The sequence below is a fragment of the Xiphophorus couchianus genome, chromosome 23, assembly GCF_001444195.1.
Source record: "Xiphophorus couchianus chromosome 23, X_couchianus-1.0, whole genome shotgun sequence".
Taxonomy (NCBI): Eukaryota; Metazoa; Chordata; class Actinopteri; order Cyprinodontiformes; family Poeciliidae; genus Xiphophorus; species Xiphophorus couchianus.
This window is the reverse complement of record NC_040250.1, coordinates 10,314,530-10,327,927: the sequence shown is the minus strand read 5'-3', so window position 1 is coordinate 10,327,927 and position 13,398 is coordinate 10,314,530. Positions and strand designations below refer to the sequence as shown.

At 36.0% G+C, this 13,398-nt stretch overlaps 1 protein-coding gene across 3 annotated transcripts in view; it reads left to right on the top strand.

Moving 5' to 3' along the window:
• enox2 (ecto-NOX disulfide-thiol exchanger 2) overlaps positions 1-13,398 on the top strand; it is a 197,918-nt gene that overhangs the window by 36,064 nt on the left and 148,456 nt on the right. For 2 of the 3 annotated variants that reach the window (XM_028008665.1, XM_028008664.1), the window contains one exon: positions 8,717-8,806. In XM_028008665.1, the coding sequence (XP_027864466.1) occupies positions 8,773-8,806 (34 nt within the window). In that variant the 5' untranslated portion in view covers positions 8,717-8,772. Of the gene's footprint in view, positions 1-8,716; positions 8,807-8,936; positions 8,966-13,398 lie in introns of all 3 variants that reach the window. The other variant, XM_028008666.1, reaches the window with a different exon arrangement.

The following is a 13,398-nucleotide window of genomic DNA, read 5'->3' as shown; positions in this document are numbered from 1 at the left end:
CCCATGGGAGGGGTATATATATATATATATCACTATATTATATATATATATATATATATATATATATATATAGTTTTTGCAGGTTTAAGATACTAAGAATGCTATTTAGTTGAACCAAAATTGAGCCACCTTTAGAGTGGAGTGTAGTGGGATTCAGTTTGTGCTCCACGTGTTTGCCTGGTTCTTATTATAGCTGCTGAAGGTAAATGAGCCATTAACTCAGAAGTAAGTAAGCATACCCAAATCACTGGAAAAGCTGCTATTGCCATCCTTGCAACTCCTTTGCTGCTTGAGGTAAGAAATGCAGACTTCACTCAATTTGGAAGAGAGGAAAAATCGTATTGAAAAAATAATAGAGACACAGTCGGTGTAATCCTTTTCAACAATTTCTTACACTTGGAAACTATAATAGGTGACAAGACATATCCGATATATTAGGAAAAAGTGGCAATAACACAGCAGTGGGTCTTTATTCCTTTTACTATCAGTGGGAAAGCTGTTAGGACCTGAATTACTTCCCTTGTGTCCTTTCCACTGGAAAGTGGCATTGCATCAATGTTTCGTTTGCTACCAGCCAGAAAATATTTTCATTATTGAATCAGTAACTCGCAGCACTGGCCTGTTTTATGTTATATAAAATTCACTTTTTAGGACATTTGAATAGAAAAGAAGAAAATAGAAATATATCTTTGTGTGAGAATTTAGGTGTGACTGCAGCAAAGTGAAAGGCAAACAGAAATAAATAAATAAAATAGACAAATAAGGGCAAATTTACAGCACGAGAAAAATACTTTGCAGTTACTAAAAATGACATACTCTGATTCAAAGAAGAGCGCCACTGAGTAGGATAATTTAAAAATAATGAACAAAATGTGCATGTATATTTGTACATATAAAACAGAAGCCTATTTACAAGAAATTGAAAAAGTTTGCAAATAACTGCAAGAAAGTAAACACTGAGTTTGTTGATAGCACTGATGGTTATGAAATCTAACATCAACTAGGAGGAAGAACCTACTTCAACACTCTTTTGTCCACATTGGACGCCGTAGTCTGTCACTGAAGGAGCGGTCCATTTTGAAGAAAGAGTCTGCTCTGACCCTTCCTGGAAAGCACATCATTATAGTGAGTCCAGTCTATTGATGAAATTGTAGCATCCTTTTCAGACTTACCAAATGTCAACAAGTAGCTGTCTGTACTTGTCTTACTGACTCTGTAGGGTTGGAATTTCTTAAATTTGGACATTTCTACAAGCCAATCTCAAATTTAGAAATATCACATTTTACAATTTTCTTTTATAAGTGTGTTTTACAAGTGTAAAATACTATCTATTTTACAATTTACACACACTGTTAGACATTTATTGAAATATCCTATCGTTATCTATCCCTAATTCTACAATAAGAACAGTTTTGTTAAAGAAATCAAACTATGCACTGTACCTGTATGCTTAAACATGTTGGTCAGTCCATCCAGCTCCCCATTCATATCAAACCAATTCATAGCTGTCACAATAACAAATTTTGCTTGACGATAAATTGTTCCAGACGTTAATGCGATAAACAATAATATTGTTGTTTTGAGACTATTTTTAAGTAATATAATGGCAATGGCAAAATAATAATGCAAGAACACATTCTAAAAGATCAGTAAACTTAAAATTTTAATGAACATTTAACACTGAAATACTTTTTAAATATCCAAAATAAATAAACAACACAACAAATAAAATGAATTTGGAAGTTTTTGTAAACAAAATTGTCCTTCAAAAAAGGGCCAGTTGAAATCAAAGCACCAAATCATCCAGCTTTTGGTAGAAAGAGAGAAAAAAATGAGATAAACGATAAATCATGCCAATGGAAATTATTGACTTTATTTTAATGTATCATGCAATTAATTGATTTATTGATCATGTGGACAGGTATTGGACATCAATTCATTTCTCTTGGTTATTTATACTTTCTGATGTACTGCAGAGTTGAATAATAAAAAATGCTAAATCTCATGTAAATTTCATTGTAACAGTGATTTCTAAAGACTCAAATTACACAATACTGTATTTCCGTTGACTGGTTCTGATTAAAGTTTTTAATAAGCAAACTCTTATGAAATATAAAAGATTAAATTAAACTAATATTCTCACACTCACAAGTTTATATTTGCCAATTAAAAACAGTTCCTTAAAATTGTTAATGGTTTTATTTATGAATCCATGGTACCTTACAACAATTGTTTCATTTTAGGCACTCACATCATGGTTGTTCTGCACATAAATTTTTCTTTTTTCCTGTCTCTGGATGATAAAAATTGGGACTGTGTTGCTCCTCTGGCTATGTCTGTTAACATTGTGGAAAATTGTTTTCTTGCACAGCATCAGGGTTTTCAGTGTGAGACATGTCTAAGAGATGGGAGGGATGAATCCCACTTGTAACCAGCTATTTCTCTTTGATCATTATTTGCCAGAAAACTGTCTTCTTCGCTCTTTCTGCCCTCTTGTTGCCCTGCCTTTGCCCTCTGGCTGTTTCGTATCGCTCAAGTTTTTTAACTCCTTATTTCTTATATTGTCAATTGTGAAATTTGCTCTACTATAGAGTATATAATGTCAACATAATTGTACAAGTGGCCAGTCTGAAGTATGAAATGGTACACAAATAATTCATGGACACTTTTTTTGTTGTTGTTTTAGACAGCCAAAGTTGAATGGAGGGAATATCATCACGTTCTAGTTGACATTTAATAATTTGAGCATTTATGACAATGAAAGCACTAACAGGACTTTGAGGAAGTGCAACCAGTGGCCACAGATGAACGCTTAATGACCGAAAACAAGCAATGTGTTTCTGTGCAATGATTTTTTTTAAAAATGGGCTTAATTACTTCTACATAATATCCTCACATATTGATGTGCAGTGGTGCCGCCCTCTCTTCAGTATTTTGTTTCACTGTGTGTAGGAAGGTTTGACAGATTGTCATTTCTCCAACATGTCAGCAGAGGCTCACTAATGAACATATTGTGCCACGAGATAATGTGTTTGTGGTGTGGGAGCATATTTGCCTGCCTTTTTCTAAGGATACTGTGCGGTTTTAAGCAGTAAATGATTTAAATAGGCTGATTTAGCTTGCTGGTGTTGCAATAAGTTAAATAGAATATCCCAAATATGGACGTGTAATGTTTTTTCTGTGCAGTAAAACATGCAGAGGTTTTACCTCAACCTAACTGTATAGCCCGCAGGACTTCATAACCAATTAATGAGTTTTAACTGCACAAATGTCTAAATCAAGACTTTTTCCCCCCTTCTATCCAAGTTAAGTTTGATATTTTTTTCCTTACTAAGTCATAATCTGATACTTAGACATAAATTAATGTGAATAAAATCAGTGTGTTTTTGTGGCCTTGAATATTTGTACTTACCCTCATGGTGTTGCTATAAAAAAAACTTTTGGTTCACATCCTTCTCAGTTGTGCAAAACGGTGTGCTCAGAACCCCGTGTCCTTCACTTTCCCTTCATATTCTTTGCATTATCACTCAGATTTACGTGGGCGAGCCTCTTGTCTGTTTCCCAAACATTAAAGTCTGACTGATGTGCTTTGATGTGTTAAATCTACTGATCCTCTTCAAAAAGCACTAACCTCATTATGCAGTGTGGCTAACCAATGATATCAACCAAAAACTATAACTCTAAGTGACGTCAATTGTACTATCATATGAAACGGCTCGCAGATTGTGGAAAATTTCACTCTATAAAGGTAGAATATTTGTCTTGAATATTTTTTTGTACTTTTTATTAAAATGGGTTTTATAACACTTGCAATTTTTTGTTCATCCAGAAAAATAATTTTCTTTTCAGATGTTTTTCAATTCTAGCCAAGTGCTTAAACTGCAGAGGCATATTTAAATTCGCAGCCTAAGATGAAGCTGTCACAAACGCTTTACAAATAGCTTGTATTGCAGATATTAAAACTATCTATGCATAAAACCTTTGTTCATAATAAAGCAGTATGGCAGCCAGTAGAAAAAGATTGAAGTTCTGCCTTTAATCAGCGACCCTGATACTGAGCAGAAAAGGGAATGGGTCATAACTCATGAGACGAGAAAACCTCACTAGACTCTATTGTTTCATCATTTCCCTTATCACGGCTTTTTTAAGCAGACGTAGAATTAACATTGCTGTAAAGGCTTCTTTCATGAATGCATGTTGACTGTGAGTTATACATCTTATAGTATAACTCACACTCTTGGTGTTTTACTGTATATATTAAATAGATATACATATATATATATTTTACTGTATATAATAAAAACACCTCAAGACTCATCTGTCTGCCTGTATGTTCATATAAAAATGCATATCTGGGCAGAAAGTAGAAAATACCCATTAAAGACTGGATGGGGGGCTTGAAACTGTTCTTGTGCTGTTTTTTTCCTGGACTTGACCTTTCTGGATTCAGTCTTGGTCCATGAAGAACTGGCCTTGACTGCATGCCTAATGACAATTATTAATTTAATACCAAGAAATAGTAGTAGTAGTTTTGGCTCAAAAATTAACCTTTTTTTCCATTAATTTTTGCATTTTATGGTGTACAAAAGACCCAATGTGCTGAAATATTAGCCAAACTTTAAACATTCTGCCTTGGTCTTGGTCTCAAAAAAATAGACCTCGACTCCGTGCCTGGTAAAGACTTAAGAAGATTGAAAGATGTGAATCTTTGCTGGTTCAAAAATTAAGTATTGTTTCTGACAGTACATGGTTGGTCAGTTGACCCACTCATTGATTTACTGGAGATAGCAACCTTGTACGCCAATACAAGGATTGTGCAGGTGATGGATGGATACATGGATGACAAAATGCCAGTTCCTATCACCATTCTTGGTCAAAATGCACAGGACATTTCAGATGTTAACACTGTTATTGCCTTCATGGATAAAATCCTTTATTTGAAAATCTGAGTGCAAACAATCCACCCTCGTACTTGTAGACGGCTGCTTAATCTGAATTTCTGGCTGACACACTTGCAGGTAGAATCCTATCTCTTACCATAGGCCATCCACCTGGGAAACCTCCATCTTCTCCTTATTGAGACAAGAACGCAATAGGTAAGCCCTCTCTTACTTCTTGCCTCTAACTAAAGGTTTCATCAGAGTGTGAAAAAGTCCAGTTGCTCTCTACAAAAATAGTTTCAGAGCCAGTTAGGTGGATTGAATTGAAATCTCACACAAAATTGCATTCCTGCTTTTTGTGTGAGAAACAATGTTGTTGCTGCAGGACTCAAATTATTTGTATGAAATCTTGGATTTGATATACAGTTAAGCCACAATTATTCATATGCTTGGCATATTTAGATTTAAAGTAATAATTTAATTTACCAACAAGAATCGAAACTTGAATCCAAGAGTCTGTGGGAGGAGCTAAAGATTATGGCGATGGCAAAGAGGCCATCCAGCGTCAAATAGTTGGAGATCATAAACAATAATATATTGTCAAAACGCCAGAAGGAATAAGCAGACTGGTATTCAGTTGGGTTTGATTGCTGTAATACTAATAAAGATTTTCAAAAGATTTTTGAATTTTGATTAGAAGTTAGGCTTCTTTTATATCTTATAATAATTTATAAGATTGTTGTCTCATTTTTTATTATAAACAATTTTTTTCTTGAATAAAAACCATCTTAATCGGAATCGCCTATACACATAATAATTTTCCTATGAAGACCCCAGCTACCTGAACTTCATGCACTAGCTTACGTGGTTACATCTTCCTTAAGTCAGGTTTTGTGCCTTTAACTGCCAATAAATGAACTATGAACTGGTCCTTTCAAGTACCTAACACAGGTTGTACACAGGAACAGGTTGGTGCTCTTATGCAGTTTGGTCACAGTGCATGAGGAAATGACGAGCATCTTGTCCAGTCTCCATGGTAAGGCCCCGTTATCCCTGAAAAGATTACTTACTTCCTTGGACTTATAGTCATATAGACAGATAATAAATCATTTATAGCCGGTACCCTCAAGACTCTACTGAAGACAAACAGGTCCAGAAAAATATGGCTTCTGAGAACCTGAGGATGCACAAACTCTGCGCCATGATAAGCTGAGACTTTCTCTTGCTGGTGTCTGTAAGTTCCTCCCGATAAATACCTCTGCATAATGCCTTAAGGTAAATTAATTTCTGTGCACATGTAGTTACTTGACAAATCTGTTCGATTTGTCAAAAGTAGCATCCTAATCTCCCCATTTTGTTTGCCATGATCTGAAAAAAAAGCCTGTAGGCTGAGGGACGGCAACAGGAAATTAAAGATATCGGTGAACTACTTGTGAAATACTGATTAGTCTTTGTGATGTCACTCTGATAACTCAGAGGCAGCAAATTGTTTCACAGGACAGTTTAATTTCTTCCAGCCCAGGTTGCCAATTCTGTGCAATGGAGACAAAAGATGAATTAACCCTTTGAGACTTTTATAAGGGTTTCTCTCACTCTCCATCACTTTAGTAATCCTTTTCACTGAGGGAATCCTCAAATCCTGGTCTGACATATCTTTCCTTAATCATTTATCATGCAAAAGATCATATGTTCTAGATAAGTAGCCATGCCAGATGAGATCATGTTGACAACTAAAATATTTTGTCATGCATATTCAACAATTCTTCTTGCATTTACTATATTTGTAAAATTTAATATTGCATTTCTGCAACAAAGAACATGTTGATTTTCCTCTTTGAGAAGTCTCTCCTTTTAACGTCATGAACATTTATACAGGCAGTTGTTCCCATTGGTAATCTATTTCTAATGCTTTGCTTATTCGTCTGATTTACATCGTTGGACTAATAACACAAGTCTTTGTGAAACTTCCCAGCTGCTTCATTCATAATCATTAGTGTGCACATTTGCTCAAGTTTGCAACTAAAGCTTCTTCTGAACTGCAGAAAAGTATTCTTCAAGTGAGTGAGTGAAAATGAAAAATGCTGGTAATAAATGGTGGGAAGTGGGTGCCTAGAGAATGATTATTGCCATTAGTTTTTTGTGCACACAAAAGAGTTTGAAATCAGATTTTCTTTGCACTCCTCCCATTAAGCAAAAATCTGTTTTTCCATATTAAAATAGCTGTCATTATTCTCCACAAATTTTATTCTCATGTCATCCAAATTGTCATAGCAGCCATATTTCCAGTTTTCACAGATGGGAAAGTGTGCTTTAGTTTTCTTCTGATTGTTGCCAGTCCTTAAAATGGTTTGCTTGTGTTTTTGGCCATTTGGTTGCTTTTTATTAAACCACCTAAATGACCTCATCACTGTCTGCAAAGGCAGCATTACACAAGGTTGTAGGTAGAATTGTTTATTTACACAAACAGCATAGTGACAAAGCATATTTTTATTTTCTTTACTGGAGATCTCTGGGTCTTAGACATCTATGTAGATTTTTTAGTTGTACTTAAACGGTCTAATCTGACAAAGAAATTACTAATATCTCCTCCTTATTTTTGTTTCTGTTGTCCTTAGTTGTCTTTGTTCCATTTTTTAAAATCTTTTTTTTTGGTTTTATAATGGTTGGTTAAAACTGCTTTGTACAGAGGCTACGTTATTGTGGCAAAACAGTTATTTTTTTTCTGACCAAGAAACCGAAGTATCTGTTCCTGGCCTGTTCCTTTTTTATGCTAAGCATACTTTCCTTTTTATATATGTATACATTTGTTTTGTATTCCCAACTCAGAAAACAATGGCACAGTCACGCAACCCTGACAATCGCTGGTTCAAATATGCAAACATAGCTAATTATCTACCAAAACAAGGGCATAATGGCAACGCAAACAATTTCAACCTCTAGATTGTTATTATCAATTTATGACCTCAGCTTGTTTTCTCTCTTTTATAGAAATTAGGACAAAAGATCTCATCAATGATTTCTTTAAATGAAATCCTCTGTAGACACTTCACAGAGTGCTAAAATTATCCAGTGCTCAGTCCCATTTTCTAATACTGGCCTTGAAGTCTTTAGTCTTAACCATGTTTTCTGAAATATCTCACAGACCGAAGTCAGCTCAGTCACAAGCAAACGTATTAAAACGTAGATAAAAAATGTCTTGCCATGCAGGTCCTTGAACTAAAGGTAAAATTCATGAGAACGGTCCAGTAATGTCCTCCTCTCAGAATTCAGAAGCTGCTGTCAGCTGTGCGGATTGAGGTTTGGGGATCACTGTGACCTTCTCAGTGGTCTAAGAGTGTGTTGGCAAGGCATGACTGATGCAGATTATCATAGCTGGAGAAAGCCAATTACTGTGGTCATCACTGCTCCCTGAGGGTGTCTCTTGGTGGAGTGAAATGCATTACAAAATTCTCTGTGCACCCATCTGGCAGCGTTTTGTATTTCTTCGCTGATCCTCCCAGCCTGAGTGTTAATAGTGCAGTCAATGGGACCCACCCGACCCTCGGAGCTGTCTCTGGCTCCAGCGAGCTTCTGCTCCACAAAGCAGGGAGGTTGTGCCTTTTAGAGAAGCGTACGAATTACAGTCTACTGTGTTTGTCTTCTGTCTCTGTTCAAGACAAAGCCTTCTTTTATTCTGGTCCCTTCTTAAAGCTCATCTCACTCAGTGTCCTTGAACGAGTGCTGAATGAATAAGTTGTGTTGCGGAGTTGTGGCATAGGAGACTCTGCTGTTGAGATTTGTGAACAAATGCTGGCTAATCAGGAATTTGTTCTGCTTGGTTTTGTTTCCCAAAACAGATTTTCTACAAGACCAGAAAAGCTGAGATCACAGTCCACAACGCTGCATCCGTAGGATGTATAAAGACTACAGATCAGGTCGAGTCACAGGTAAGATGCCCCTTTTTTTTAGCCATTTTTTAAACCTCTGCACACATTATTGTATTGAAGACCTCCTGCAAAGCTTTTAAATGCTGAAATTTCAACCGAGTGAATTTGTATGTCTGATCTTTCTTTTAAGCATGGAACACGTGAAACAATCTTCTACAGGTATTTTATCCTATCCATTTTGGATGATTGTACCTCACTAATCGGTCACAAATCTTCCCCTCTAACTATGTTTTTTTTCTACACATTTTACTTTTCAGTATACCCCTCCGCCTCCCACTCCCTATCATTAGAATTGAAAAATGTTCCTCAATCAATCAAGAGGCTTCTAATTTCTGATAATTATTCTGACTGGATGTCAGACTATTGTTCTGGGCAGAATTACTGCATTTCTGACGACTTCATGCAGAGACCCAGCTATTAGGCATAATCACAGTTTCAATGCGGTTAAAGTTGGTACCATTAGCCTTCTGTATATATTCTAAAACGATTGTTGGGGTTTGTTTTTGGAACATTGGGCTACTGGAAAACCCACTACGTCAAAGTTTTAACCCCCTCCATCCTAAAACCAAGCATAAAAGGACATTTATTTGAAAGAATAGGAACAAAAATGTCACAGTTTGCACAAGAACAAAGATACCACCCTTAAGGACCAATTTATATAGTTCATCTGCAAAAATAGTGGTGGTAGCACCATGTGTTGGCATTGTTCTGTCAGTAGTTTAGTAAGAAGACTAAAGCAGGATTACCAGTAAGGTCTTCTTTATACAGAAGAGGATTAGGGCCAGTGGAAAAAGGGAATCGTGACTTTAAAAAAAAGTCTGAATTCTGAGATTGATTTCATAATTCTGAGAATAAAGTCTCTTAGAGCCACTGGAAAAAAGTATCTGACTTATTTTTCTTTTCATGGGTCAGAATTCTTTAGGTTTTAGTCGCCCTCATCCTCTTCTGTATCATTACTTCTAATCAAATATGGTTGAAAGTTAAACATTGTTGGATGTTCCTGCAGGAAAATGTTCCCAAACCCAAATCAGAAATGGTTTTGGAAAATGATAATAGCAGGATAACACAAACGTTTGGAAATAACCCAGGCTGCTGCTCTGTGCCTCCACATTCTGGTTAGGTGACCCACTGCTGATTTTTACATTTCTTTGACAGCAATTGAGGCATTTCATAAGAGACAACATCTCAAGAATGCAGCAAGAGATACTTTCACAAAACAAATATGTTTTTTCATCCAAAGAGAATAAAATAGTGAAAATTCCAGTCTGAGAACAGAAATGTCTTCAGCATTTGCAGAAATCATTTTTCTATACTCAACAAATAAACACGGCATTTCAAAATGTCAGCTCAAACTTGAATGTACAATCACTGGTGATCCATCAGGTTTTAATAAAGGCGATCCTTAAATGCTTAAATACATTTTTTACATAGAAATACTCAACAATCTACATCATAATGTTATTTTTGGTAGCATGTTCACATAAGGTCCAGAGCACCGCTGTCTCTGGCTCTCGACACCTCAGCCTGCTCTCAGCTCAGTCACCTCATTATAATGCCTCCATATAAGCGGTAAATGTGATTCAGGACTATATCGTTTTTTTTCCTGCCATTGCACATAGCCTAACACAACGAGTGCTCAACACAGGAGAAAAGATAATGATTTCCATTAAACGCATAATTAGCTTTTATACAACCCTGCTATTCGTTGTGTGTGACATTAGGCATGATATTACTATATTTCACTAAGTATCTGTTATTGTAATTTTGGAAACAATGAGATCCTGCAGCGCATTATGTGAAAGTAGAAAGTGACAGATTACTTTGGAGGAAAGAAGCAGAAAGGGGATAAAAAGATATATTTTTTTAATGCTAAGCTTTGGCCAATGAGTGTGTCCTCCCCCATTACTCTCACACAGTGCAATATGCAGGTCAGTCAGGTGATAATGAATGCTGTGTTTGATACTCAGCCTTTCTCCTTCCCTCCAGTATGTCTGCTTGGCTCTCTCGGTTACATCCTCTCAATTTCTGCACTCTTACATTAGCGAGTCGGACTTCAGTCAGTTTAATTATCTGGCCTCATCTGTTCAGGAGCGTCTCACAATAGAACTGTGGGTAAAAAGTCGGGAAGGGAGCCAATGAAATCAAGCTTTGTCTCTTTGTTAATTAAAAAAAGCTCCAGTGATCTTGGTGTGAAATCAGGTTTCGTCAAGTTTAAATGTGACAAGAACAACGTCTGGTAGGCATATAAATCTGTCCCTGTTTTCCGTAGCACAAAGTAATGATGTTCTCAAAATGCATGAGCGTCTATTATGTCCCTCTTTTTTGTTAAACTTCGCAATCCTTTTCTTAGTCTTTTCTGAATGTTTTTACCCTTGTATAGCACAAGTAACACCACCAGCAATCAAACATAGCTTAAAAATGACCCACTGGAAATATGTACGTGTCATTTGTATTTTCACATAACTTCTTTTTTTAACCAGTTGTTTCTGAAAGTCAGGTGCACCATTTAAACCCTGCAGGTTGTGTTGCATAAAATACAACAACATCCAAAGTGCAGGACATTTCAAGGCGTAGTGTCAGGTTTTAAAACTTAAAGCATCATTGGTAAACTCAATCTGGATTATGTCTTCTGTCTGTGGAAAGATGCAAAGAGTTGATCTTTTAAGTTAAAAAAAGTTTCAATAAATTCTGCTTGTTGAATGTGCACATTTGATCAAGTATCACATTTAATTTGAAATAGTTTTAGACTTCACCAACTATTGTAACGCTCTCAGCAGCATATTTGATTTAAAGTAAATGGTTGTGAGCAGTGACTACATTGTTGTTTTTTTCTTTGTTCTACAAAGTTTTCTTTAGTCTTGTGGAGATAAAAGAAAAAATAATTTGACCACAGAAGACTAAATTTCCATCAAAATTACTTGATTAATTTCACTTATTTACCAGTACTAATATTATGATTGCTAATTTTTTTTCTTTTCTGTTTTTTTTTATCTCTCCTATGAACCAGGACTCCAAGCCTTTAATAAAGCTTGAATTGAATTCTACAAAGGACTTGAGTATTCTCTGATGTCAAAAAGTTATAAATTTGCAAGAAAAAGTTATTTTCCTTGACTAAAGTCATACATTTATAAACATTAATATATTCTATGACACTGTGAAGTCAGAAATTGAAGAAGAACTCCAGTTTTCTGAGATCATAAAATCAGGCATTTTTGACAAAAAGTGACAGAAGATTGAGGGGGTAAATTTAAAGAGATGCACATCTTGATATTTTCCAAAGTGTTAGTGGTAAATCTGGGCTCTTTTCCTGCATCTAGGATGAGATCCAGAATGCATACATCAGACAATGAGGAAGAAGCTGCAACATGGCTGGTGTTAATCCAATAACCATATAATTTGATCATTTTTAAGATATCAACTATCAACTACTGCTATCTGAAATGTCAGGCTGTAAAAAAAAAGAAAAGAAAGAAATAAAATAAATTTAGTAAAAAAAAAAAGGTTGAGATAAAATAAACAAATTTTACATTTTTAATTAAGACAGCCAGTGTTGATTCTTACATCAGTTTGGTTCTCCCTTGATATGCAAATGTTTTGTGTGTTGCAATTTAGGCCCAAACTATTTGTAAATTCATGCTTGTCAAGGCACTTAATTTCTTTTGAATAGAGTGGCTTAATTTTCCAGTTAATGCTTCTTTTCCTTGGAGGTTGCGATCTGATTCCGTCACTAGTCCCTGACCTTTGACCCATACTCTAAACTCTCCTCTCTAAGTGGCTGTTGACTATGTGACTAAATTGCCTGTTGCTGGGTTTCAGCACTGTTAGTTGCTCTTCAGCAGAAACATTTTAGTGAAAACTTTCTCCCATAAACTGATTATGCTCCCATGGGAAATTTTTGCCACATTTAAATGTAGTGTGTTACAGTTGTAAAACTAACAAGCCAAATGTTTAATTTCCTCTACTTGAAACTATTTTGTGGGTGTAGTTTTCAAAATGAGTGATTGTCTGACCCTGTGGGATGGTAGAGCACTGCTAACAACATTTCACCAGTGCAGAGGGGTTAACGCTTGTTTTGCACTCCGTGTGAGACCCATTTCCATCAATATTCATGCGAAAGGAAATTTCTCCAGAGGAAATCCTGGCCTCTTTTCGGCTTTAGCCTAATCCTGTTCTCGGAACAGATTCTGCTGTCACCAGGACACCTGCAGTAGTTTTCTCCACTGCTATTATAATGAACACTGAGGCAAATAAAGTTTTCCCTCTCAAAACATTTGGACTAAACTTACTATATTACTTATTGTAAACTCATTACACTTATCCTCCCAGGAAACAGCTGTATTATACTATGAAATCCACCCGGGATTTCATAGTATAATGAAAAGGTAGAGCACAGGCCCAGTGCTCTACCTTTCTTGTCTGGATCATCACCTGCTAGCCATCAGTCAGGCTGCAGGGATGTGAGATGAGAAGAGGCAGAAGGAAGAGCTGGAGATTTGTAATTAGAAATAGAAGGAATGAGAAAGAGAAGGTCAAAGACAAACTTATGAGAACCGTCTGAGACAGAGACGTCTTCCCTAACCTGGGGGATTTCT